This window comes from Gavia stellata, chromosome 30 (assembly GCF_030936135.1).
Source record: "Gavia stellata isolate bGavSte3 chromosome 30, bGavSte3.hap2, whole genome shotgun sequence".
NCBI classification, from domain to species: domain Eukaryota; kingdom Metazoa; phylum Chordata; class Aves; order Gaviiformes; family Gaviidae; genus Gavia; species Gavia stellata.
In genome coordinates, this window is record NC_082623.1 from 1785932 (window position 1) to 1811933 (window position 26002).

A 26002-nucleotide genomic window follows, 5' to 3' on the forward strand; every position below is an offset into this window, starting at 1 on the left:
TCTGAGCTGAGACCCCCCCTGGGCTCTCCTGGGTGCCCCCCAGGGTCGTGCCCTCCGCCACTGACAGCTCTACCTCCCCTGCAGGTGCCCGGCGCTGCCCGGCGTCGAGGAGCCGGGAGATGAGCGGGGGCCCGGGGGGGCACCCTTGGGTGCTCTGAGAGCCACCGCCGCGGCAGCACCCGTCCCCGGAGCACGAGCCGGGGCCGGTGGTGAGCGTAGGGCAGGCGAGGATGTGAGCCCCCGGCGATGCCCGGCCGCCCCCGCGCTGGCCGCCCCGAGGATGGGGCGATGGGCCCGGGTGAGCGCCGGCGCGGGCGGCACAGGATGGAGCCCTCCCTGCCCGCCCCGTGGGCCTGGAAACGGCTCTAGGGCGGCGCGGGGGGCTCCAGCCCTCCCCGGGCCCCATGCCCCCCCAACGGCAACGGCCGATGGCAAAACCCAAAGACGTGGGCCTCGAAATCGGTGGGGCTCTTCTTCATGCTGCTCATCGACCTGACGGCCATCGTGGGCAACGCCGCCGTCATGACCGTCATCGTGAAGACGCCGGCGTTGCGCAAGTTCGTCTTCGTCTTCCACCTCTGCCTGGTGGGACTTCTTGGCCGCCCCTCACCCTGATGCCGCTGGAGATGCTCTCCGGCTCGGCCGTCTTTGACAGCCCGGTTTTTGGCGAGGCCATGTGCCGCGTTTACCTGTTCCTCAGCGTCTGCTTCATCAGTATGTGCATCCTCTCCATCTCCACCATCAACGTGGAGCGTTACTACTACGTGGTGCACCCCATGCGCTACGAGGTGAGGATGACGGTGGGGGCTGGTGGCCTGCGTCCTCGTCGGCGTCTGGCTCAAAGCCGTGGCCACCTCCCTCGTCCCCGTGCTGGGGCTGGTTGTCCCCCTGACCGCCCCGGCAGTGCCCGCCGGCCGCGGCTGCTCCTTGCAATGGAGCCGCGGGTCCCTACTGCAAGTTCTTTATGGTCTTCTTCGCCGCCTTCTACTTCCTCCTGCCCCTCCTCATCATCGTGGTGGTCTACTGCAGCATGTTCAAGGTGGCGCGGGTGGCCGCCATGCACCATGGCCCCCCTCCCCACCTGGATGGAGACGCCGCGGCGTCGCTCCGAGTCGCTCAGCAGCCGCTCCACCATGGGTCACCACCTCGGGAGCCCCTCGTACCACCCCGCAGAGGACGTTCGGAGGGGGCAAGGCGGCCGCCATCCTGCTGGCCGTGGGGGGGCCAATTCCTCTTCTGCTGGTTGCCCTACTTCTCCTTCCACCTCTACACCGCCCTGAGCGCCCAGCCCTTGGTGGGGGCCGGCGGCCGAGACCGTGGTCACTTGGCTCGGTTACTTCTGCTTTACCTCCAACCCTTTCTTCTACGGGTGCCTCAACCGGCAGATCCGGGGCGAGCTGGGACGCCTCCTCACTTGTTTCTTCAAGCAGCCGCCCGAGGAGGACCTGCGGCTGCCCAGCCGGGAGGGCTCCATCGAGGAGAACTTCCTCCAGTTCCTCCAGGGGCACCGGTTGTCCCGCCGAGCCCCCGGCCTCGCACCCCCAGCCCCCAAGCGGGGACCAGCCCCCCGTCGATTTTCGCATCCCGGGCCAGATCGACGAGGACACACGGCCGAGGGGCCGGAGCGGCGTGGCGGGGACGGGATCTACGTGCCGGTGGTCGGCTCTCCCAAACCGGAGCTGTAGCGTTGGGCGGAGGGGGCGGGTTTGGGGGGCAAACATGGCTGCAAGGGGAGAGCTGGTCTGAACGTCTTGCTGGGGAGGGCGGGGGTCCGCGCCGCCGCCGTGGGGGCTCGGGGGGTCCCACGACGCTCGCCGGGAAGGGCCACCGGGTTTGGGGACGGCAGGTTCGGGGGAGGAGGCGGGTTGGTGGGCACAAGCCCCAGGGAAGCTGTCTCACGCTGGGGGACAAGCGTGGGAGCGGGGGGGCTCGGGGTTTTGGGGGTGACTCCTGTCCTGGCACGGAGCGTCTCGTCAGGAGGGGGGAGCAGCCAGGAGATGGGGCTGGGAGCAGGGGTGGCCCTGGTCCCCTGGGGTCCCCCCCCCGAGTCCCCCCCCCTGCCCCGAGTCCCCTCCCCACTCCTGGGGAACCTGAACCCCCCACCTGGGCGCCCCTCCCCTCCAGGGGCCACCCCTCGCTTCCCCGGCTCCCCGGGCCCCCGTGCTCACCCCACAGCCGTGGGGCCAAGGCCTGTCCCTCTGGGGGTGCGTGGGGCCGGGAGCACCCCCTCGTGAGGTGAGCGTGGGGTGGATGGTGGGGCTGGAAAGGGGATGTGGGGCAGCTGGGGCAGGTGTGGGGCTGGGCCTAAGGGCGCTGGGGCCGGTGTGGGGCCGGGCCTGGCTGGGGAAAGGCCGGTTGTGGGGCCGGGCCTGGGCGAGCCGGGGCAGCCGTGGGCCCCACCGATGCCCCCCCCCCCGCCCTGGGACTACATCTCCCATCATGCCCCGCTCCACCGAGGCGGAAGTAAAGCGCTCCTTATAACTCCCATAATGCCCCGCTCCACCGAGGCGGAAGTAAAGCGCTCCTTATGACTCCCATCATGCCCCGCTCCACCGAGGCGGAAGCAGAGCGGTTTCCGCCTCACTCCCGTCAAGCCCCGCCTCCAAGTCCCAGCATGCCGCGCGAGGACTGCACTTCCCGTCGTGCCCCGCGGCGGGGTGACCGGATATCCGGCGCCGCCTCAGGGAGCCGCCCGGGCCGAGGGAGGCGAGAGTCGCAGCCCCGCACCGGCCCCGCTCCCATCCCGCTCCGCTTCCCGGCGGCTGGGCCGCCCGCCGGCCTCCTCCCCCGCCCCCCCCCGCCGCCGCCATGGGTTGTACGCTGAGCGCCGAGGACAAGGCGGCAGTGGAGCGGAGTAAGATGATCGACCGCAACCTGCGGGAGGACGGCGAGAAGGCGGCCAAGGAGGTGAAGCTGCTGCTGCTCGGTGAGGAGGGGCCGGGGGCGGCTCGGGGCGGGGGCTCGGGGCGGGAAAGTGCCTCAGGGGAGGGTGTTGGGGGGGTGAGAGGGCTCTGGGGAGGGTCTCCCGGGGGGGTGTGTGTGGAAATGAGGGTCTCCCGGCCTCAGGAGGGCGCGTGGGGGGGGTGAAGACGGCAGAGGTTGGGTTTTGTAGTGTCTCGGGGTGCGTACACTGAGGAGGGGGCTTGAGGGGCCCCGGGGAGCTTTAGTGAGGGGGTTTGTGGGTCTCCCGGGCTCAGGAAGGGGCCTGAGGGGGTTCAGGGAGGGGGTGGGAGAGGGCTGGGGGCGTTGCTGAGGCCTGCAGGGGCTTGAGAGCGCCGAGGGAGCTCTGCGGAGAGGTGCCGGGAGGGGTGAGGGTTTTGTGAGGTCCCTGGGGCTTGGAGAGGGGGAAGGAGCCCCTGGGAAGGGGGTTTGGGGCTTTCCAGGGCTCAGGAGGGCTTTAGGGTGTCCGAGGGGGTCTTTGAGGAGAGGAGGGGAATGAGGAAGGGCTCTGTGAGGTTAAAAGGTCTTTAGAGGGTGAGTGGTGGGGAGAGGGGTGGTGAGGGGGGCTGGGGGGGGTACTGAGGGGCCCAAGGGATCGCTGGGGGGGCTGGAGAGGTGTGAGGAAGATGAAGGGTTGGGACAGGGTCCCGATAGGAGACCTGGGGGAGCTGTGGGGAGGGACTGCGGGGGCCAGGGTGGGTCTGGGACAAGGCCACTTAGAGTGGCAGCTCTGCCTTTGTGTCACTGGGGAGGGCTTGGCACCCCACAAGGTCCCCAACCCCAGGTGTGGTCCTGTCCCCTCACCCCACCTTGGGTCCCCGATCCCCTCTCTGGGGTGAGGGAGGAGGAGGCGGCCTGCCCTGCCCTCACGGGGGGTGAGGGGAGCATGCTGCTGTCCTGGGGTGGGTTTTTTCCTAGCCAGCCGCTGCCTGATGAAATAACTCTTCTGTTTCTAGCCTGGATGTTACCAGTGCTCCCTTCTGGCTGCTCCTGGGGCCGGTCCCTCCCTGGTGGCTTTGGGCTGGGGCTCTGAGAGCAGAACGTGCTCGCTGGGCTGGCGTAGGCGTCCTTTCATCTTCAGGTTCATGGGACAGAGAAGGAAGGGAGCGCATATGCTCCTGGTTGGATACAGGAATTATATCGTTGGGCCTTGGCTGTTAAGCTTTTTGCTTATTATGGGGTAGTGGAATTAAATCCTTTTCTCAGGTAGTCAGGTGAAAACGGCCCCTGGGCACCTGTGTTTCTCTGACTAGAAGTGCCCACGTTGGCGTGCGAGCTGCCTTGGCAGGGGTACGGTCGGTAATTGTGCTGGGCGCTCTGCCTCGCGCTGCCACAGATCCTCTGATAGGATCTGACTTTGCGCGGAAGATGATTTCAGTTCGGCACATTCTGCCGTAGCTGAGCTGGTTCTGCAGTGCTCGCAGGAGTCTGAAACCAGCATCATCGCTGCCCCGCTGCAGTCCCTGGATGTATAGGCAGCTGAGAAAGGAAGTGTTGCTTCTCTGTGTTTTTATTTTTTCCAGCTAAAATGCATTCATGGGGTTTGAGAAGAACTGAATGGAATATTTCTCTTTAGAAGAATGACAGGTTCTCTTTAGCAGAGAACTTTTGCTGTATTTGGTCTACATTTTGGTAGCCATGTTAAGAAGTTCTTGTGGGTGGTAACTAACTTGAGTGCAGAGGATGGAAAAACTACCGGTCTCTAAAGTCTGCCAGATACAGACCGTCTCCATTTCTTTGCAGCGTTGTGTGAGCTGAGGACCAGGCAGCGCAGTGCGGGGGGGTAGGTGGACCATCTGGTCATGTAGGTCTTCCTCTTCTAACATCTGAGTTGTTTTTTTTTTCTTACACTGACGTTTTCCATCTCGAGGGAGACAGATTGAGTGCGTGAGGACCAGAACAACAGTGTTGAGTGTCTCCCGTTAGAACGGGACGTGTTAATGAACAGTTCTGCTTTCCAAGTGATCCTTGTCCTAAGAATACTTTTTTTCTCCATTTAGCCTGTTTTTTACTTGAACCCTTGCAAGAGGTGCTCTGAGGTTTGTGATCCTGTGTGTATGTAGAAAACTTCTTGGCTGTGTGTCAAGATAATCCTTTATTCTCCGGGGGTTTGTTTTGGTGTTAGTAAGCAACACCTGCAAATTCTCTGGATGGAATAATTCTCCCTTCGTATTTCTGTATGTCAGGTTTTTTTCTTTGCGGTATTGTATTCTTTGTGGCGATACTGAAAAGGCACTGAGGGCTTCGGGGCCACGACTGTCTGACCTCGACAGCAAATGACAGTGGAGGGAGTATCCAAAAGGTTGTACAATAATTGGTTTCAAAGTGCTAGAGACCAGGTGAGGTTTTTAAAAGTACAAGCAGCAGCTGCCTTTTGGACCGCTGTTGACTTTGGATGGCAGCAAAATACCTGATTGCTGTGCTTCTGAGCATGTCTTCAGGTAAGGGCTTGTGCACGTCGTTACTCCGGAGGTGCTCTTCTGGAATAACTGGACTTGCACACAGCGTGACACTGGAGTAGTGATCTGTATCTACCCTCATTTAAAAAAAAAATACCTATCTCGGATCAGGTTTGCACCTGGCCCTAACCTGCGATCGCTCTCAAATGTCATGGTTTTCGAGTTTTAAAAATGACTGTAACGATTGCTGGCGATCAAAGGGAATGCTGAAATGTGCTCTCCCCACACGCAGCCCTGTTGATGTGCAGGTAAAGCAGAACAGTTAATTGCCAGAAGAAAAATATCTGCAGTGGGAACAAACGTCCTTTCAGTAAGGCATCAAGAAGCTGATGGAAAAGTTCGTGAGGTTTTTTCCATTGTTTGAGCAAGCGTTTTCTTTTTCATAACATAGTATTAAAATGTCTAGGATACGTAGTGTCTCATATAATTAATTGGTTGTAAGAGATCATGCAGTGGTTTATGTAACTGGAGCGAGCCTCTTGCAGTACTGCTGATGCAGTGAAGTTTAGAAGAAATGTATTTCTTTACAGATGAAGTTGGAGTCCATAGGCTCTTCCCCAGCTCTGTTAAAATAACTGCCCTAGTTTGGGCTTTGCAGAATTATGTAGGTTAAGAAAAGGCTCGTGCTTGTGCAAAGGGTGGTTGTTCTTTCCCAGCTCTGCTGTTAGCCCAGCCTGGGTGTTAGGAGAGCTTGGTGAGTTAGCGATGGACCCACAATCAGGAGGATTTTGGTGCATTTGACTTCCTCCCCTCTTCCATAAGCCTCATCTTTTCTTGGGCAGAGGAGGAAGGAGAGGGGGCTTCAGCTGTGCGCTCCCTTCTTCCAGGAGCTTCTTTGGTTTGATTATTACAGCACCTCACATCCAGGCAGGGGTTTGGGTGCTGGCGGAGGTGGTCTCAGTAGCTTGATAACTGTGGAGTCGTTGGGGTAAAGGTAATCCTGGAGCTGTTTGTGTGGCAGCTTCTCCGTGGGGATCTCAAGTCACCTCATAATATTTCCCTTTCACAACTCTGCATGTTGAGCAACTCCTAAGCTTTTGTTTTTTTATAAAACAAAAGTAAACCTGAGCATTGAATAGCGACTGACCCAAGGTCATGCCAACCCCTGCCCGTGTGATGTAATTGTTGTTTCGTGTGTGAATGCCATCGGCGGCTCCTCTTGAGCCGGCGCTGGGTATGGTTTGAATGGCTGCACGCACCAGTTCGCAGCAGCCAGCAGGTAAACGCTTTCTGCAACAAAAGCCAGCGCTCCTGGGAGGCTGGGAACAGCCTGGGAGTCCTCGCGCAAATCCCCCTGCTAAACACTGCCTCTTTTCTCTTCATTTGCCTCCAGGAAAATGCTGCTCTGCAGGCACAGACATGCCATTTTGCTGACATAGAAACCTGTGGGATTTTTCCAGTTGGGATGAGCAGCCAAAATGGAGGAGGACGCAGGAACCCTTCCTGGTTAGTTTAGGTGCTCAGCCTGTACCCTTAGCTCCGCTCTCCAGCGCCTTCCAGAAGGTCTGGCACCTCGTGCCGGGCTGTGTCTCGGGGCGGGGAGGGCATTGCGTGACAAAGCTTGTTGCTTGATGCACAAAATCGTCCCGTTGCCAAATCCGGCCAGTTTTACTTCTCTGCCCGGACTGGCCTGTGCAAATGGCATTTCTGTGGCTCCGGCGGCGCGGGTGCAGCCAGTGTTGAACCGTTTGCACCTAAAACACACCGTTATTCAGCCTGTTACAATTTTACTGGGTTTAGGTACTGCGTGTAATTATGTTGAAGCAGTCCTGCTAATTCATGCAAAAATAATTAAAAGCATAAGTTTGTTCTAAAATAGCATTCATCTACATAACTAACTAAGCAAACTGCAAGCTCTGCTGTTCCTGGAGGCCTCAGCTTTCTTCTGAGACTGATTTTTCCAGCCTTTTTTCCCCCAAATTCACCAAAGCGTCCTCAGCACTGGTGCTTAGCGAGATTTGGTTATGTTTTGGTAAAACGTAGAAAAGAGCCTTCTAGGGATGCAAATCAGGGGTAAGCTGTTGCTGCTATTTAGAATATCGTTAACTAGAAATAGCTTTTCTAGTAGCACAGCGGCTTTGTTGTGGGTCCCTATTTCAGAGGGACCGTCAGGGTGTCAGACCTGGCTGCTCCTTGGCTCTGGAGCTGCTTAATGCCCTTTGAAGCGTGACGTAAAGCTTTGAGGACGGGCGTAGGTCTCCAGCTGGGGTTGTCCTGGCCCCGTGGCGGTGGCTGCTGCTCTGAGCATCCTCCCCGGCTGGCGCTGCTGGAGCTGACGTGGGGACCCTGCTTGGAGCACCTGCAGGGAGCTGTTGTCCTCTCTGATCTTTGAGATATCTGGAGCTTTCCTCCCGCGAGCTCTCTGAGGTATACAGCGCGTATCTTGTGACTCGTGGCCATGTGAAGATTTTTCTCATGCATGCAGCAGTTGGGCTTAGCCCTGAGTTGCATTTTCATGAGACAAAAATTAAATACCTCCGTCCAGTTAGCTTGAAGAGGCAACCGGTGGGAGCTGTGATGAGATCAGTTCAGTGCCTGACTCCTGGCTCGGGTTCTGAAAGGTGCTTTTGATGTCTGAGACATCACGATCTTCATGCAGGAGTGTCATGGCCATCTGGTGACCGCTTCCCAGCGGAGAACGCTTGAAACGCTTTGATAATGGGTCAGATCTTCTCTCCGAAGACACAGCACTTCTTGTCTGTGCTTTGAGCTTCTTGGAGGACCCGATGCACTTGTCCTTTACTGAGATGGAGGTAGTATCTGTCTTGGTGCTGGTATTTCCCTGTCTTCAGATGTGGGAGCTGCAGCTTACAGCCATGTTTTCCCACCTGAGGATCTGATGCAGGGTCTCTGTGTACCCTCTGCTTGGTTTCCAATTCTGCCCTTCGCCCACTAAAAACAGATGCAGGGCAGGCAAAACATTTCTTATCTACAGAACACTCATTCTTCAGAGTGACTTAACCTCGCTAGTTTTTTGAGGAGTCAGCTGTGATTTAATCAGGGCAACTGCAGCTCAGAAAAGAGACGGTCTTGCCACGCTGGATGCTTCTGCGTAGGTGCAAACTTTGGTTTTCTGCACGATGTCACATCCGATGCCGTTAGCCAGCGGTGGGACGGGACTTCTGTCTGTCTGACGCTGCCTGGGTTGTACGTACATCATGTGCTTGTGTAAAGACAGACAGACAAATGTGTTTGGGCCCCGCACTGGGAGCTGAGGACAGACAATTTATAACACACGGCTCAGCTACAGATGGAGTGGCTGGCTGGGGAATCGGGATTTCATCCTATCCTCCAAGAGCCCTCTGGACATGGTTCAGCTTTCATTAAATAACTTTTCCTGGAAGAGGAGAGTGTGCTGTGAAGAGGCATTTTTTAATTAGAACGTGGCTTTTTAAAGTTTTTAAGCAACTATAGCTGTAAAGGCAGCACGCTCCCCTACTTCAGATACATAAGACACTTGCTCCTCATGCAAGTGGGTTTGAGCAGCAGTCTCTTAATGACTTCAGCAGGGTTTGCATCTGAAATGACCGACAGATGCTGATTATTTTTCTAGTAAACCGGGTGATGAGACTCGGGTGATACCACGCCTCTGTGCCGTCACCTTTTGTTCCCCCCGCGGGTACCAGTGACGGCGGCCATCCGATGCCTGTCTCTTATTTCATGTTTTCTCAGTTGGTGTTTGGTAACTTCTCTGCCTCGTTTAACCTTCTCTCGTTACCAGAGTGGCACTGGCTGGGTTATCTTTAAAAACAAACAACGAGCAGGATCCAAATTCTGGGGCGAGCAGAGGCGCCGGTGGAGCTCAGCCTCCTGTAGTTTTGTGTTTTGGGGTCTCTGTCCACCGCAAACTCTCTTGTGTTTGAGGAATGAGCTTTTCCCTCAGCGGGGGAACTAACAGTCTGTTCCCCACCCGGCTGCTTGTTTTGATAAGTGTTTTTAACAACTCGGGACTGTTGTCCCTACATCAGATTCAGTGGATGTTTGGCTTCTTAAAAACAGGCACATCACAAGAAGAAACTTGATACTCGGGAGACCAGGCTAATGAAAATCTTTTCCAAACCCCTCTCTTCCCTCCCCTTCCAAGTCATCTGTTGCTTTCTGATATAACTCCCATTTTAGAGGCCTTGTTGGCTGTTTCTCTGTTGTCTTCCACCCATACTAGCATCTGAGCAGATCAGACGGTGCCTTTTTTTTTATCCCGTATCTCTAAGAGCGTCCACTTGTGTGAATCCTGGCTGAGAAGGATCAGCATTACTGCATTATTCCATGGCGTTTGGAGGATGAAAAAGCTGCCGTGGAGTGCATCTTCAGGACGATGCTCACGACAGGTTAGGGAAGATGTTTGCCGTGTTTGTGACACGCTGCAGCATTTCACTGGAAGCCGCTCTTCACGCTCAAACTTAGGCCTGAACGTAAAGAACATAAAAACGTAGGTCTGAACGTTAACGAGCTGTAGGTGAGAAGGGGTGCCCGGGAGGCCCAGCCGGGAGAGATGTTCATTTGATCTTCAGCCAAAAGACGCATCGCGGCAGCACGTTGCATATCAGTGGGTGTCTCGAGTCCACGCTGCTCAACAGCAGGCGCAATTAGTTTAAAACACTCCCAGGAGCGTTGTTCAAAGAGCTGCAAAAAACAACTGCAGACCAGAAGTCCCGGCCTGGCTCGTCGCTGCATAGCTTAAAATACAGCAAAGGGGCCTTTTGCTGAAGAGGACAAGGTGTTTGCAGCTGATTTCGGAAAGGATTTGAACGCTGTGGTTGGGGAGGAGGGATTCGGGGCTCCCTTGCCGAGCATTTAGGATACAGGTTGCTGGTGACGGTGCAGGTTGTTACGGCATCCTACCATAAGCGTAGCTGGTGTTGGTTTTGCAGAGGAGAAGGGCACAGCTGGTATTTACAGCTACCACCCTTGGGGCAGTTGGCCACTTCATGGTGGGAATGAAAGGCTTCGTTTCCACCAGGGAAGTGTTTTCCCATGTGTTTGGGTTTGTGGCCATGAGCAGTTTCAGTTGTGACAGTCCTCCTCCTCCATGCTGGTGGTGGCTGTGCTTGCAGAATTGGGATTAGGTAATGCGGTTGTTCGCATCCCTCTCCTAAATCAGGGTTTGAACTTTGATTTGATTCTGGCTGTGGATGAAAATAGTTTTTTGTACAAGAAATTATGTTGTATCAAAGGTGAAAGGGACGTTGCCAAAGTTCAGGGCGTTCTGTTACTTCATGGTGTCACCCAAATACTGTTGTACACCAGCCTTGCAGATTTTTGAGCGCAGAAGACCATCCCCTGTAGGACCAGCATCCCGTATGCACCAAAAGACTTGCTTATGGAGTCACTTCTTTGACATTTATTGTCTTGTTGATTTAGAGCAAGGCCGGTGCTTGAGGAGTGACAATGGAGGAACATCAGCAATAGCATTCTGTCCACTTCACAGCTACAAGTGGTTGTAAACCAGTTGTCCTCTTACTTAGCTGTGCCTCTGCACATTTGTACGGTCATTAAGTGCAACAGCCATGCAAGGAGGGGAAAAAACCCAATCTGCCTGCCTTCCAAGAGTAGCCTTTTTCCTTTTTCCAGTTTCTATCTTTAATTTTATCAGGAAAACTTTCCTAACATCTTTAATTTTGTCATTGCATGATTTAGTGCCCATTTCTGCAACTTCTTAAGCAATTTCTCGGTGACGTGGACGGTCGCTCAGCTCTGTGTGTGGGTGATGGCGCATTAGCAGGCGTCTAGCTCAGCCTTGCCATCGTTTTCCCGGTGGTTGGCGGGACTGGTGCAGAATTCCCGGGGATATCTCAATCGTCTGAATGGTCACGGGATGTTTCTAATGGCGCTCCAGTGTGAAATGGAGCTGGCTCTTTGAACCCAGCGTTTCCCAGTCCCTTGCTGCCGTTAGGCTGTGATGTGGTATGATGTCTGCTTTAAGTGCTGGCAATTAAATTGGTTGATGGTCTCTCCCCATGCTGGCACCAACTGCTTGGCGCGCTCTCTTCGTTTGATAGGTGAGCTTTGGCCTCGGCGCTGCCCTGCACGGAGGCGGTCGCCATGCCAAGCGCTGGAAGGCTTTCTCTTATAAGGCACCTGTTAAAAATCTCCGCAGAAGCTTTAAGGCAATCGTTACATGTTCAAAGCATTTAAGTAAAACAAGGCTAATGCCCTAACAAAGATTCAAGGCAAAAAGAAAAAGGCTTATAAAACATAATGCTGGGGTGCTCAGGGGTTAACGTTCATCACTGAGGCATTTACAGTTTTATGGTTTCAAGTCTTAATTTTTCTGGCTTATACAAACAACATTTTAAGGCATATGGAATGATATATGTAAGACTAATTCTTTCCCTGATTTCTTCATATGGGGAAGTTGTTAGATTCACATGGAAAATAAATGCAATTGCATGCAGCGTGAAGTGCCTGTGATCTGTTGTGAGCGTGTGAAAGCGAAGCGGAAAGGTGCAGCTCCTCAGAGCGTACCGCAGGGCGGTTGGCGGGCTGGGCTGCCCACGGCCACCCGGACACAGCTCTTGCGTTGTTCACCACCGGGTTGGGAAATCCTCCTCCGGGGCTGCTGCTGGTCCTGAGCATCTTCTGGGTACCTTCTGGGGGGGGAAAAACTGTACCAGCTGCAGCCCAGGTAAGCCAGCAGGCAAAGCAGTACGCTGCGTTTCGTTTGAAAGCCTGTTGAAGTGATCCTAGGGCTCGTGTTAATTATGTTTTCAAAATGGCATTCCTTAAACAACCCTCTGTTTGTATTTCATCAGAGGCAGTGACAACTTCAAATGGTTTGTCCTATAACATTGGCTCCTGCTACCTCCCAAGTTAAGCTGTAGTCAGGCCATATGCCTTATTTTATTTGTATATATTGTTTTTTCTGATGATTAGTTATCCTTGTAAAAACCTAAGTGTCAACCTAAGCTGTTCCAGTTCCTGTTGACTTTTCTAACAACAGCTATATCTTCTGTGGCCCGGTGGTATGACACCGCTCATTTCTCTAATGGTTTTTTCCCCTTTTCCTGATTCCCAGCACAGCGCTCTCGCCGCGTTTGATTCTGTAGTTTGCTGAACCCCTCTTGGCCATGTGATAGCCAAGAGCTTTCCAGGGGTGCATTGAAATAAAAAAATCTCGACAAAGGGAGATGGGGCGAATGTTAGCAGGGATGGCAGCTCGTCCTTGCTTAAAAACGCACATGCAAGAAGGTGGGGCTGCCAGGATCAGGATTTGAATGCACTGCGATGAGGAGGATGGAAATGGCAAAGAGGAAGAGGACCCGGTAGTTCAGCCTTCCAGAAATGCGGCTGCACAGGTACACGGGCTGCAGGAGGGTGTGTGGGGTGTCCAAGAGCCTTTCCAGGTGAACACAAACCGCAACCAGGGTTGTGGAAAACTATCTTAGGAGCGTGTTTGTGTATAAGGGGAAGTATTTGCATTTGCTTGCTAGGGTGGGATGTTGAATAAATGTTGACGAAAGGAAACATCTGTTTTATCAGGGAGATATCCATCGGGGTTTATGATGATTTGAATAGCTCGCGCTCCATGCTTGCGATGGCTCCCCTGATATTTTTGGGGCTGGACTCCTCACAGCTTTGTTGTGCTGTTGATTCGGCCCCTTTTTAGTCTGTCAGAGGGGAGACTGTTCGGTTTTTGAGTTTTGCAGGTGGGCTGTAACCACAGCCAGGTGATTCAGCGTCACTTCATAGCTGCACCTTAGCACAAAAGGGTCGTGTCGTCCTCCCAGGTCTGTAACTCAGCCCTGCAGCTTCAGGCTCGTCAAGTGAAATGCCTGGGGTTATTCCCGAGCTGTTTAAGAGGGGATGTTGGAAACGCATTCCCGTGGATTTCAGAGTTCAGCAAGGGTTGCAGCATCATCCTGCCTCAGGAATGGTCTGGCGAAGTTTCTGCCAAACCCCTGCTGAGATTTTAAAGCCGATATGGGCTGTTGCTGTAGTTACAAGCTGTGCACGCTCTCCTCTAGAGGCTAGAAATCAGAAACATGTCAGTCTATTAATTTTTGTCTTCCTCCCTTGTGCTTTAATGGATATTCCAGGTGCATCTCTTCTGCGTCTCTAGTAAGCGTTTGTTTCAGCAGTGACTTGGTTTCTTTTCAGAAACTTTTAGATGCTGTAGGGCTTCTCCCCTTAGTTGCAGGGGGGGGAAAAATTCCTCACCTGAAGTACAGTTTAATGCAGTTTTGGTATGCCTTTAGAAAAAAAGCACTTAAAATAAGACTGTTTGTACTTTCTGAAGCAGTGAACCGGATGCTCATGTCTGGAAGACGTAGGTAGTCTTTGACCTATCCTCCTGGTTTCCCATGCAGGGGCAATTAAGTAATGCGTTAAAAAGCAAACATTTTATCCAGAGTGTAGTTGTGTAGACCTGTAATTTCCAGTCTAAGCTGTATTTTGGCAGCTTGCTTGTCGCTCGCTTCCCTGTAACCTCCGGCGCATGGACATGCCGAGTTGCTTGGCTTCCCATCTGCTACAGGAAAGCCTCTGGCTTCCTTGGGGGAAGTGGTTGGGTGATAATTTCCCCACTTTGTATGCATCCCTCTCCCAGGGCCAGTACTAATACGGCTTGAAAGCTGCCCAGGTTCCTTTCCCCCTCCAGAGGGAAAGGGGATCCGGCTGTAGGACCTCGTACAGGGCTTGCCACCCTTCCAGCAGAAGGGAGTTCAGCGCTGTCTGATGGTGCCAAGCTCTCCCCTAAGCTTTTGGGGTGATTTTTGATGGTTAGGGGTGAGCTCCGGGGGTTTGTGGGAGCTGCGGTGCCTCCCGGCTCGGGCTGGTTTCTGGAGGAAGGGTTGCGAGCTGAAGGACGCGTTGAAGAACGCAGACTTCACCGAGTTCTGGCAGAGCGTGCGTCGGTCAAGTGGGGCAAGCCACTACGACAAAAAGCAAATGCTTTGTAACAGATGAGCTGCTCTTTCTGTCTAGGGTGTGCAAGCAGAGCTGTGGGATAGATACGTTCCTTCCTGCTAATTTGGGAAAAGAGAAGTTAGACTTCTGAAACAATTTTTCCATGGAGTTACGACATCTCCGCTTAGGTCAGCCCGGGTTTCTTGTGACGAAACGTGATCCCTGTGTAGCTGTGCTAATCAGAGCAAAAAGGAAAGGTTTGCTTTTCCTTTTACAGTGAGAAACATCCCAGTAATGCTCTGACTTTCATATTTTTTGAACCCAGTAACATACGGTGTCATATTTCATGATTTTTGAACTCTTTCTAGCTCCCCATCTGGTCCCTGCTTGCGATCCCAGAGGCTGGGTGCTTTGTGGAGTCTGTAGGAATTTCAGTGTAACTCTATCCACTTGCACTCGTCATCTTAATTTCTAATGCGAAGCATCAGTTTTCTGTAGGTTGGAGCAGTGTTTCAGTAGCATTTAATTTTGTAATCTTTTTTTTCCCCTTACTAAAGGTACTTGACTGAAGGCTTAAGCCACGCTGTCAGCGTAAACACCATGCATCAGGGTAAATGAAGCTGCATGATAGCAGGGAACAAAGGGTGCAGATTAAAAGCTGTTTACCGGGTAGGTCCAATATGGATCTCTTTATGCAAACCCTTTACAGCCACTCCAGTGAGTTGGAAAAAGCAGAATAGCAGCTTGCCGGTGTGTACATCTGCAAACGTTTAGAGAAGTTTCAAGCCTCAAAGAACAGAAGTGAGACCTGGAGATGTGGAAGCTAGTAAGAGTAAAATGCAAATGACTGTGGACCTTGTCTGGGGTGGGGGATAAGATAAAAGTAAAAACAAAGGCACAAAGTGAGAGAGGCCCCTGAAAAAGCCTTCTGCTGTGTGGGAGGATGTAGTACAGGTATCTTAGAATAGACGTGGGCAGTGTTAATGCTTTTTTTCTGAGGAATTGAGACGAGACGTTGGCCATCTCTTCGTCAAGCAGCTGCCACCCCAGCAGGACCTCCCAGCAAATGATTACGGAGCTGGAGGGCAGACGTTTTTAAATGACTGTTTAATGAGGTACCTTGTCTGGATGGCTCTTGCAGGAGCAGAGAGAGAGTCTGGGAGAGGACCTGGAACATCAGGAAAAACTCCTTTAGGAATAACACCCCAGAGGAGGTGACTTAGCTGTGACTGTCCTTAGCGTCTGCTGTAGGAGCCTGTTCTGGGCTGTATGTTGGTAAGGAGAGGGGACGTGGGTCACTATTTCCTCCCTCTGCTAGTCCCTTAGAAGTAATGGGGTGAGTAACCAGCAGCCTCTCCTCTGAGAGCGTGGACTGCTGCTCTTTTAAACTCCACTGAAGTGTGTGGGGGTTGGAAATGAGAAGGGAAGGAGTTAACCGAATATGGTTTGAATTAGTGTTGTATAACCAACTTGGCTATGTTGTCATGGCATAATTGTATCTGATATTGTTTTGTCAGTCAAATGACAGGTAGTACAAGTTCAGCATTGCCTGCTGCAGCAGCAGATTATTTTAAGATAATCTAAGGAGGAAATGACAGCAAATATGATGACGAGAAATAAAAGCCAGAGAGGTTATGTTCAAAACTATCTTCTAAATTCCCGCTGTTGGGACTCGGCGCTGAACGCCGCTGTTTTGGGACACCGAAGCTTTCAAATCGCAGCATCTTAGTACGGGGAACGTGGAGGATGGATGTGAAAAGCAAACTGAGGTTTTGTGTTCCTCCCTGGGTGGAAGTGCTGAGTCTATAGAGCATTAACGTTTTCATATCTGACCACAAATGCTGCCACGCTGAGCTCCCGAGAAACCATAGCAGGAGCACACAGATATTCCCAAGCCGTTCCTGATGCCATCACCTCTCTTAAAATCCGTGCCAGCCGGAGGGGAGGCGCAGACATCTTGGCAGCTGGGAGAAGAGGCGATAACAAAAGAAAACCCGCCTGCTAAAGGGAAGGATGTTTCCTGCAAGCTGCTGGTTTCAGACAGAGTCTCGCTGTAGCTGGCCGCGGGCTGCAGCCAGGAGCCCTGCTGGCATCATCTGCTTCAGGCCCTTTTTTGCTTTGGTGGAAGATGTTAACTCCAACATCTGAGCAGATTTTGGGGGATTCGGCTTAAAATGTGCTTCATTTTTCATCCCTGTTAATGCTTCTTGAATGGCTTTGAAGATGGAATCTAGTTTATATTGCCTGCTCTGCTTGAGGCTGAACCGGCAATACCTTTTTTTAAGGCTTAAGGGAAGAAAAAAAAAATTGAATTGCCTTATGCTTAGGAATAATTTAAAAGTTGAAATTTGGTTTCCAGACATTTAATTTGGCCGCCTGGAAGTATTCTGTCATAAGAGGCTCTAATCTGGTAACCCTTCAACCTAAACTAAAGGCTAATTGATTTAAATTGCACTACATGCCCTACCTTGGAAACAGTTTTCCTCCTGTGCTGGGCAGCCGTTAGTGTTACAGTCCCCTGAGGGGGATGTTGAGACGGATAAACTCAAGGTGGTATCTGAGCAATCAGCATGTACGGGTGTCAGTGCTCTTGGATGTATATCCTGGCTGTGGCACCCCCAGGAGCTGTGCAGGAGCGGCACTGGGTCCTGCGTTGAACACCAGCATGTTTCTCTTGTTGCCTCTCTATTTGCTCGTGCAAAACGGATCCAAAGAAGCAGAAATCCTTGTCCGGCCAGCCCACAATGGAGGTACAACCCCACAACACCTGCAAATGGGTATAACGAGTTAAGGCGCCGCTTGACTTGAGTTTCCTCCCATTTGGCAGCCCGAGAACCTGCCATGAAAGTGCTTGTCCTACTGTGAAAGCTCTTACTGTGTGAAGAGACTGATTTGCATCTGCTCTCTTCAGCCACCAAGAGCTGTAAAAAATATTTGGCTGCTTGTTTGGTTTCAAGCTGTCTAAGTGCAAATAGGAAATGCACCTTCAGCTTGAAAATGACTTTGTCTGATGTTGGGGAAACTTTCTGTCGGAATTTAATACAGCAGTAGATCCTCAGGAATCTTGTCAACATCTGGGAACTGACCGGGATGAGCTTGGGAGTGGAAATATAAGTGCGAGGCTGTAAAGGCTGCGTTGTCCTCCTTGCCGACGACAGGTCTGGGCTCAGGTTGGCACAACGTGTTCACCGCTGGTGAATGAACTGTTTGTGTCTGGCGGTTGCATAACTGTTCGGAAAGCAGCAGTTGTGTTTGCCCCTTCCCAGCCACTACCGTAACCTGCACCTTAACGTTCCTGCCAGTACTTTTAATTCCCTTATCAGCCAGAAGGGTTTTACTAGTGATACTGGAAAGAACCTGAAGGAATGTGAAATAAGCAGGCTAAAAGGTGAACAAAATTCCAAGCGAGGGAATAATTTGTGCCTATCGCAAACACAAACCCTACAAAGCCACCTCTTATCTTCAGGGGTTTGATTTCTTGGTTCCTCTGCCTGTTTGACATGAAGTCGTGAGACAAGGATGTGAGAATGAAATTGGAATGCAGTGTTGTCCTCTCTGGATGTTGCGAGAGGCTTGGGAAGCACTCTCCTGGAAGCCGTGCTTCCCAAAGGTAGCACCAGAAAGCTTTTCTGCCTTTTTTTTTTTTTCTGGAGAAGTATGCCACAGCCCAGTTCTCACAGCCTGACATTCCTGAAAGCTGGTCTTTTTTTTTCCTGTTGGTCTGATAATCTAAAAATGATTTTTCTCTTCCAACAAAGCTCGCCTTGCTTGTAGCAACGCCGTTCTGGGTTAGCACACTGCTGCTGCGTTGCGTAGACTCTGCAGGCTGAGACATCTGGTGCCTCGATGCTGGAAGTGAAGGGGAGCTCAGGTCTCTTAGTCCATCCAGGATCTCTTGACTCACATATCCAAATCCAGGCAGGCTCAACTTCATTCCTTTGCCTTCAGCAAACCCAGTTCTGCAGCTCAGAGTGAGCCTTTTAGACTGAGGAGCCCTGAAGCCAGCGGCTGGTCCGGTCGTTTGCAGTGAACTCCTGGTGTTGCGGTCACACGAGGTAGAGTAATCCAGGACCTGCGCTTCTGCTGACACGCCGTGCGTGCCTTTCACATGCTTCACGGCTGGGACAGGCGTGCGGGCAGTGCAGCTCAGCTGCTGCTGACTGCAGAGCTCAGTAAACTGTGATAACGTGATGGCTTTGACTCCCGGCGTAGGCGTCTGCTGCACCGAGCTGTGCAAGCGTTTCGGCTGCTGCACGGGTGTGCAAAGGTGGTTTCTGCCTTGTGCCCGTGGGAGGGGGACGCGGTTTGTGAGTGCTCTGTGGTTCAAGAGCAAAAGCGGTGGAAAAAACAGAATAACTACCTGTTGTTTTGCAGACACAGGGATAACTCAGCCCCCCAGGTCTGCAGAGGTTTGGCAAGCCAGGCTTCTCTGCCTTTCTTTGAAGGAAGGCTGTTTGCAATGCAGGCATGTCCAAGTGCCACAGCTTGCAGGTCTGATATTTCAACTGGAAATCATCCTGGGGCGAAGGCTCATTTCTGAGCTAAACCTGTGGGGCGAAGGCTCATTTCTGAGCTAAACCTGCGGGTCTCTTTATCCTCAGTTTCCCAGAATAATAATCCTTGTATTGTGGGAAATGATAGAGAATAGAGCTTGTTAATCAATTAACATTTGCCTTGTGTGTTCTGTGGGTGGATGCGTATGGGTGTGCCATGGTGAAGATGCCCGAGTTGTCTGGTGGCTGTGGGAACCAGTGTTGGCAGCTGAAAGGTTAGAGCAGGAACTCTGGTCCCTGATGTTCCTGCTGGTGATTCACAGACGCCTCAGCTGCCGCTTCAAGTCTAGACAGGTATCTTCTTTGAATTTTGCCGGAGCTTTTTAAGAGGTATCACTCCTGAGCTAGATACCGGTGTGCTTACCACTACGCTGTAGTAATGGATCGTGGGAGTGCACCTAGTCTTTCCACGGTGGAAAAAACATATTAGTTTGATTATGGGCAACATTTGGCTGACTTAGTGCTAAGTGGGGAAGGGAACTTCCAAGATCCATTTTGGTGTTCCTGCTGTGACATAGTAATGTGTTTCTGGGCTTTAATGTCTTAAGCCGTTTCACCTTGATCTGCAAGAGCAATTTGTGCATGCTTTTCAGCTCTGTTCTGGGTCCGCTTTCCTGCCACTGTACATCACACAAGATTGCTTCCGAATTAGATGTTTCTTGTAAAAATACTCTGGGATCCGTGATTACATCCACCCGGTTATTCAAGGCTAACGCTTTTCTCTTGCACAGCTCAGTAAGGTGGGTAGCAGCTGATGATGCGTTTAGCTGTAGGGCTTCCTTGGACTCTAGTTACTGAGCTGGAAGAGAGGGATGGTAGATAAGCTATTAGATAAATCCTCGTCCCAGTTTTTCAGACCTGCCTCCCAGGTGGTTAGCCTCAGTGATCAGGAAGTGTACTCTGGAAATTCAGAAATTCTAGGATTCGGGTTTTTTTTTTAAGCAGATGAATGCATAATGAGTGTCAGCATCTGTAAATAAAATCCAGGAAGGACGTACCTGCGGATGTGCTCTTCAGCGATCCCTCCCAAGGGGCTGCGACAGCTGCTCTGGAGCTCTGTTACCAGCAGCAATGCACAAGAAGTATCTTACTCCAGAGCCCCTCAACTTCTGTGTGGGAACTGGGAAGAGTACATTTTGCTTTTCCTTTAAATGTCATGTGGTTGCTAACTGGAATTATTTTTGTGCTTTTCAGGTGCTGGAGAGTCTGGGAAAAGCACCATTGTGAAGCAGATGAAGTAAGTGAGAGTGCAGGCATCTAAACCGCATTTTTGTGCAAGATGAAATAAGAAACCTGTTGTGCCCTTCTGGTTTGGCTTGGGAATGATGGCTTGGTTTTCTTCCAGGATTATTCACGAGGATGGCTACTCGGAGGAAGAATGCAAACAATATAAAGTGGTTGTCTACAGCAATACTATCCAGTCCATCATTGCAATCATAAGAGCCATGGGAAGGCTAAAGATAGACTTTGGGGAGGTTGCCAGAGCAGTAAGTATTTCACTTATTTTCCTTAGTCTGAGTCTGTGCTGTGAATTGTGTTAATGAATCCTGGAAACTCAGTCCATGACACTCACAGTGGAAATATGTTTATTACAAGATACAATAGCAAAAGGCCTTTCACAGGCTAATGTATTACCAGCACAAGGTGTTAAGTATTTTACTGAAGTTATGGGTAAGAACCTTTACAAGTTTGAATGCTCAAAAAAAATAAACCAACCCCAGACCTTTAAACCATTTGAATTTTTAACAAAATTCTTAAGTTTTGTTTAAATCGCTTGACTTCAGTCCTCAGTAGTGTTTCACAGCATCATGGCAGTTACTTTCTAAGCTGAGCCAAATAAATCTTAATAATTTTCACTACTCGTATTTGTCCTCTTAGGTTTTTGGGGGGTTGAGGCCCTGCTTTTCCCCATCCATCAGTTCTGCTGATCCCTTGGGCTGTTACTAGCATTCACATTCAACCCTTCGAGATGGCAGAAGTTGAAGTCAGGAAGCCTCGACCCCTGCGGTAGTGGGGAAAGCACAGACAGAAAAGGGGGGTCAGGGGCTCCTGAAAATGTGTAGGAGAAGGGAATTGCGTATATCAGCATAGGGCAGTGGTTGCACAGCCTGTGACTTGCTATCTGGCACTAATTCCTCGTGCTTACGGTTAATATACAGTAAGTGAAGTAACCTACCTTGTTTCTCTGTGATGCAACCACAGATGTTTTGAACTTACGATATAAAGCATCCGGGCTGAAGGGCATATCTTCACTTGCATGTTAACCTAGGCTGTTACTCCAGTGTTGCTCCAAATCCTCCCTGGCGTTCCCATCCACCTTTCCTCTGTGCTTGTCGAAGCCGAGTGGTGATCTCAACCCAGCTAATGAAGCTGGAAGGAGGAAGATGTTAAAATCCAAGTTCCTTTCTCAGTTGACCTGCCCAGGCTTAGCTGGCTTCGCAAAAGCAGAACAAGAGCCGAGTGCCAAGAATTTTCTTGTGTCCCAATCCACCCTGAAGGGCAAACAACTTGCCACACTTTCCTAGGAAAAGACCCAGGGTAACGATACCGACCGTCTCGCTTCAAACCACAGCAGTGACCTGTCAGCATAGCACCATACCCATAAATGCTGTACCTGCAAAGTCTCGTAACTGAGGTCCACCTCTGTGTTGTGGTAGTTCAAACCTTGATTAAGTTAATTTAGGTACCCGTTGCTTGTGCTAGGGAGGTACTCTTTGGAGTAGCATACGGGCTTGACTCCTGCCCGAGCTTAGGTACGTGCGGGGCAGTACGGTTTAGGGCTCAGGTGAGAGGAGCCGATGTTAAGGGGAGACAGGCTGAAGCTGAGATCTTGCTGGGATAGTGAAAGGTCTCTTACATCTCCCGAAAGGAAGCTGGCAGGTCTGATCACTGTAGAAATAAACATCAGTATGGGATGTAGGTCAGCCTGTTTTTTCACTTTCAAAATCTGCTGCTTGTTAACTTGTAGAAAAGTGAGGTTCTGCACTAAGACTTCCGAGAGAAATTTTTCGTGCTCTAGGGCAAACACTCGAATCCTGATCGGTCCATCCCATATCCTGATGAAATGCTTTATTAAGAAATTGGTCTCCCTTACTTCTGACAGCTATTGCAGCAAATGGCAAGTCCTAAAAGCTTTAAACCTATAATCACGCAAAACTTCGATACTGCATTTTTCCTTGTTGCCATACTGTACGACACTATAATAGAGGTTTTCCAGTTTAAAAACTGTTATTTATAGTTTAATTCTATAGTAGCACTTTGGCATTCTTACCTTTCCTTTGCAACGCTATGCCAGGTTACTGAAATCTCATGTTTCTGACGTGAATGCTGCATGTTACTTTGGAGTGGTGATCCCAAGCAGAACTTGCCTTTCTGGCTGCAGGAGAAAAATAATTTGATTTGGGGGAGAAGAGTGGACAGCGTGAGGGAGGCGACCACGATTCCTTAGAGCAGTTGCCACAGGCCCTAGGTTAAGCCTCACTGTAATTTGTAAAGGTATGAATGGGTGTAGATCCTAACTCGTTTTGATTTCCCCTCTTCCTGCAGGACGATGCCCGTCAGTTGTTTGTATTAGCTGGAAGCGCGGAGGAAGGCGTGATGACTGCCGAGCTAGCTGGTGTGATTAAGCGGTTATGGAGAGATGCTGGGGTTCAGGCCTGTTTCAGCAGATCGAGAGAATATCAGCTTAACGACTCTGCATCATAGTAAGAAACCATTACCAGCTTCTGGGCTCTTCACAGCAAACCGAACGGTGTTCAGGAAGGGCTGGTGTGACTGAAAACGATGTGGTACTTGGGTGGTGAGGGTCCCCTTCCGAGGGGGCGGACAGAAACCCTGGTTTCACTGGTTTACACGGGGCTGGGCTCACAAGGTGACGTGGTGCTTTAGCTCATCAAAGTCAGTTTTACTGTTTGTCTTCCCTGTGTGCAGTATTGGGGGGAAGAAACACATTCCTTGCTTTGTGCCTAGATGAATTTGCCAATCTGTTTTTAGTGGAAGAATAACTTACCAGCTTGTGTTAAGATGGCTTGTTACAGCAGGTGATCAGCTATGTCACCCTCATTATCCCTAGAGAAAGGAGTAATGCCTCCTGAAACCGAGCTCCTGATTAAACTACCACATTTGTGATGAACAACAGCTTCCAATAGTGGCGTCTCCTGATATTGGCGGATCAATATTCACATAGTCGTTCTCCTTAACAGCTCTCACTGCGCTTCTGTTCCTGTGCCTGACATCACACGGGCAGCGCTGCAGGCTAGCTATAAACCTGCTTATTGTTCTGTTTCTCAAACGCATGCAATTGCTTAACAATTGGAAAGTTATGACTAGATAAATAGGCTGCTGCTGGCTGGTTAACGAGAATTTTGACTAAATGCCTCATCTGTTTCCAAGAGGCAGGTTAGTGCAGGGAGGGGAAGCTATTTCTTTTAATGAGCAAAACAGTTGTTGCTTTTTTTCCTTTTTATTTTTTTTTCCCCTTTTTAAAAAGTTATGTGCTTGGTCGCTCTAGAACAAATATTTGAAACTCTGAAAGGATGATTTTTGGGGTTAAGTGTGCCTCCTGATGTCCAGCTGAAAACTTGTCTCAATTTAGCCAAGTTTTAAGCCTTTGAAAAATTAGTTTGGAAGTGTTTTACAAAGAAACTTCAGATGTGTCACAGCTCAGTTGCCTGCAGGCTCTGTCTGCGCAGAGCATATTTAGAAAAATTCTTCCTTATTTTCAAGCTAAATTTGTAACACCTTGGCAGGCTATCATGGGTTTAGATCAAGGTAAGCGAGTTGACAAGAGGAGGCTTTTTCAGATCTGTGTGTGCCTTTACAGCACGCAAGGAGGAAACTTCAGATTCAAAGGGAGAAAAAATGATAGATGGGGAGGGGAGTGAGTGAGGGAATAATTTAATGAAGATACGGAGGAGAGAAGGAAAGCTTAGGGACTTCTTGAGCAGAGGATCTAGGGCAGAAAGCCTAAGTGGTTGAGTGGAGCTTAAGGAGGAAGCTAAAGATGGGGAACCTTGGCTTTGTGGACTTGGTGGTCAGCTTTGAAAGAGAAGGAGAGTGAAGACAGGCTGGAGAAAACAGGGTAGAAAGGGGTCAGAAACAGCAGATTGGGGAGAGAGGGTGTAAGCCTGCTTGGAGGTCCCCATTTGACCTGACTGCCTTCCAGAGACTGGATTTTTGGAGGGCTATTCCTGTTGCCAAGTATCTGCAACCCACTCGTGTCCAATTTTTGGTACTGGTACGTGTAGGCACAGCCACTGTGACAAATTGCTGTCACGGGCTGGTGTCAAATCTGCGTGGCAGAGAGATTTTAGCCCGATGATGACCCACGTGGAATTTTTCTGATAAGTGCATCAGAGAATTCTGGTTCCTGTCCTAAGACCACAGGAAGTTGCGCTAAAGCAGCGGTATTTTGAATCGGTAGCCAAGCAACTCAGCAGTTAGGAAACGCTGCAAGTGGGTTCCTTTAGCGCTGAGCATGATCAGGCAGTTAAAAATCTGTTTTCCTCTGCAGGACCCCTGCCTCACCAGTGTACAGAATGAGCATTCAGTCAGTATTTTCTCTTCTCTGCTCAACGCCTGGCACCTGACCTGCCTTATCTTCTGGTGTTACCCGATTAGTTCCCCTTGTCCATGCTTAAAAGATGGATTTCTTGCAATCCCTTCTTGTGGTGGTGGTCACGTAGGTACTAGCTTTTGTGCACAATTCTCTTAGGGGAATTTCACTTCCCTGCTCCTTTCAATATCTCCTACAAACGGGACTCAAACTTCAGGGTTAGCAGCCTTTAAATATGTGCCCCGTTTGAGATGACTGGTTTTCCAGCTGAAATTCAGTATTACACTGTGTTTCAAGCCTGGTTCTGGCTGACTGGGTGCTGCTCCTCGCTTCACATCAGGCGTCGGGGCCTCTGCTGAGACACCCAGAATGGGGAGGGGGGAAAAAAAAAAAAAGAGTAAGATACGAGCCATTGCTTGTGAAAATTAGGTGGCATCGTGAGCAAGAGCGTTGTGGCAGAGAGCCAAGGTTTTCAGGGCAACATCGAATTGTTCCGAAAACTTTTCTTCCTGCTGTTTCCTGCCTCGCTGAGCACCTCCCCTTGTGCGGGCAGGAATCCTGCTCGTGGGAGAGCTGCCCCGGCAGGCTGTGTGGGAGGGGAGGAGGCAAGCGTAATAACGGCGTGTTGTAATCCATGTGCAACGGGCGGGGGTAAGCTCCCAAAGATAACCACTTGTGACACTAATCCGAATGATCTGTCCTGGAATCATAGCGTTTTGCATGTTTTCTTCTTCTTTTTTTTTTTGTTTTTGAAGAACAGTTGAGTAACTCTTGGTCTAAACTGTGGATGTTCAAGCACTGGTGTAAACGCTCAGCGTCTTCTCCGGCACCATCTGATAATGTCCCTCTAGCAACCACCCTCTTTCGGTGTGATACTTCAAACATCTGTATTTTTACTTGCCTTATTGCAACTTCCCATTTTCTTTACCTATGACGTGAGCAAATGGCTCTGTACCTCACCGCTCCCATCTCGAGTCAATGCCGTGGAGAAGCGTTTCAGACCTGTGTACACAATTCTTGGTGTAATAGCGACGAAGAACAAAAACCTGTTTGGTGGTGCAGCAGTGTCGATGCTGAGGCGTGTTGCGGTCTTGCATGTCTTCGGTTACCTCTATCTGATACCTGGAAATGTTGGCAAGGAGATAATGCTTTAAAATATTTTAGTTGCTGGTTTTGCTGCTTTTTCTGAAGTTCATGCAGACACCAGTCTGGCGATACTCTAGGTAATTATCTGCAGTCTCTCAGGCAATTAGCATAGTTTCTAATGAACCATTCTCTATTCTGCCATATCTTTTCTTGTTCCCACGTGGCAGTTTTGGCCTGAATTCCCTGACGTGAAGCTGGATAAAACCTGGATTATTCCTATGTGGTTTTTTTCCTCCTCTTTGCTTTCAAGCACTAGCTTGCAGGGCATTGTCCTCCCGTTTGTGTCCTGATGCTTTCTTGTGATTCCCCTCAAGTAGCTCCATCTTGCGATCACAGCTCAAGTTTTTGAAGTGAGCTTTTTCATCTGTGGGTCTGTCTTAGCTGGGCCAGATGAGCGGTCAAATTGATAAAGGTAATGCACAACATTCCCTTTTCCTGGAGATCCCGCTCTGTTACCTTGTTTTCTGCTCTGCTTAATCTGCCAAAATTCAGCTACACACGAGGGG

The 26002-nt window shown here is 50.7% G+C and overlaps 2 protein-coding genes across 2 annotated transcripts in view; both read left to right on the forward strand.

Annotated features, from left to right (window-relative positions):
* Positions 1-280: 280 nt before the first annotated feature.
* GPR61 (G protein-coupled receptor 61) lies at positions 281-1685 on the forward strand. Its single transcript, XM_059831005.1, is given in 11 exon segments — positions 281-298; positions 370-600; positions 603-803; positions 805-942; positions 944-1075; positions 1077-1136; positions 1138-1218; positions 1220-1297; positions 1299-1502; positions 1504-1603; positions 1606-1685. Coding segments are annotated over 11 exon segments (1323 nt in total).
* A 1111-nt stretch (positions 1686-2796) lies between these two features.
* Positions 2797-26002, forward strand: part of GNAI3 (G protein subunit alpha i3) — a 32107-nt gene continuing 8901 nt past the window's right edge. The window contains exons 1-4 of the mRNA XM_059831323.1: positions 2797-2926; positions 19991-20033; positions 20142-20283; positions 22343-22500. Of these exons, the coding sequence (XP_059687306.1) occupies positions 2809-2926; positions 19991-20033; positions 20142-20283; positions 22343-22500 (461 nt within the window). The 5' untranslated portion in view covers positions 2797-2808. The remainder of the gene's footprint in view (positions 2927-19990; positions 20034-20141; positions 20284-22342; positions 22501-26002) is intronic.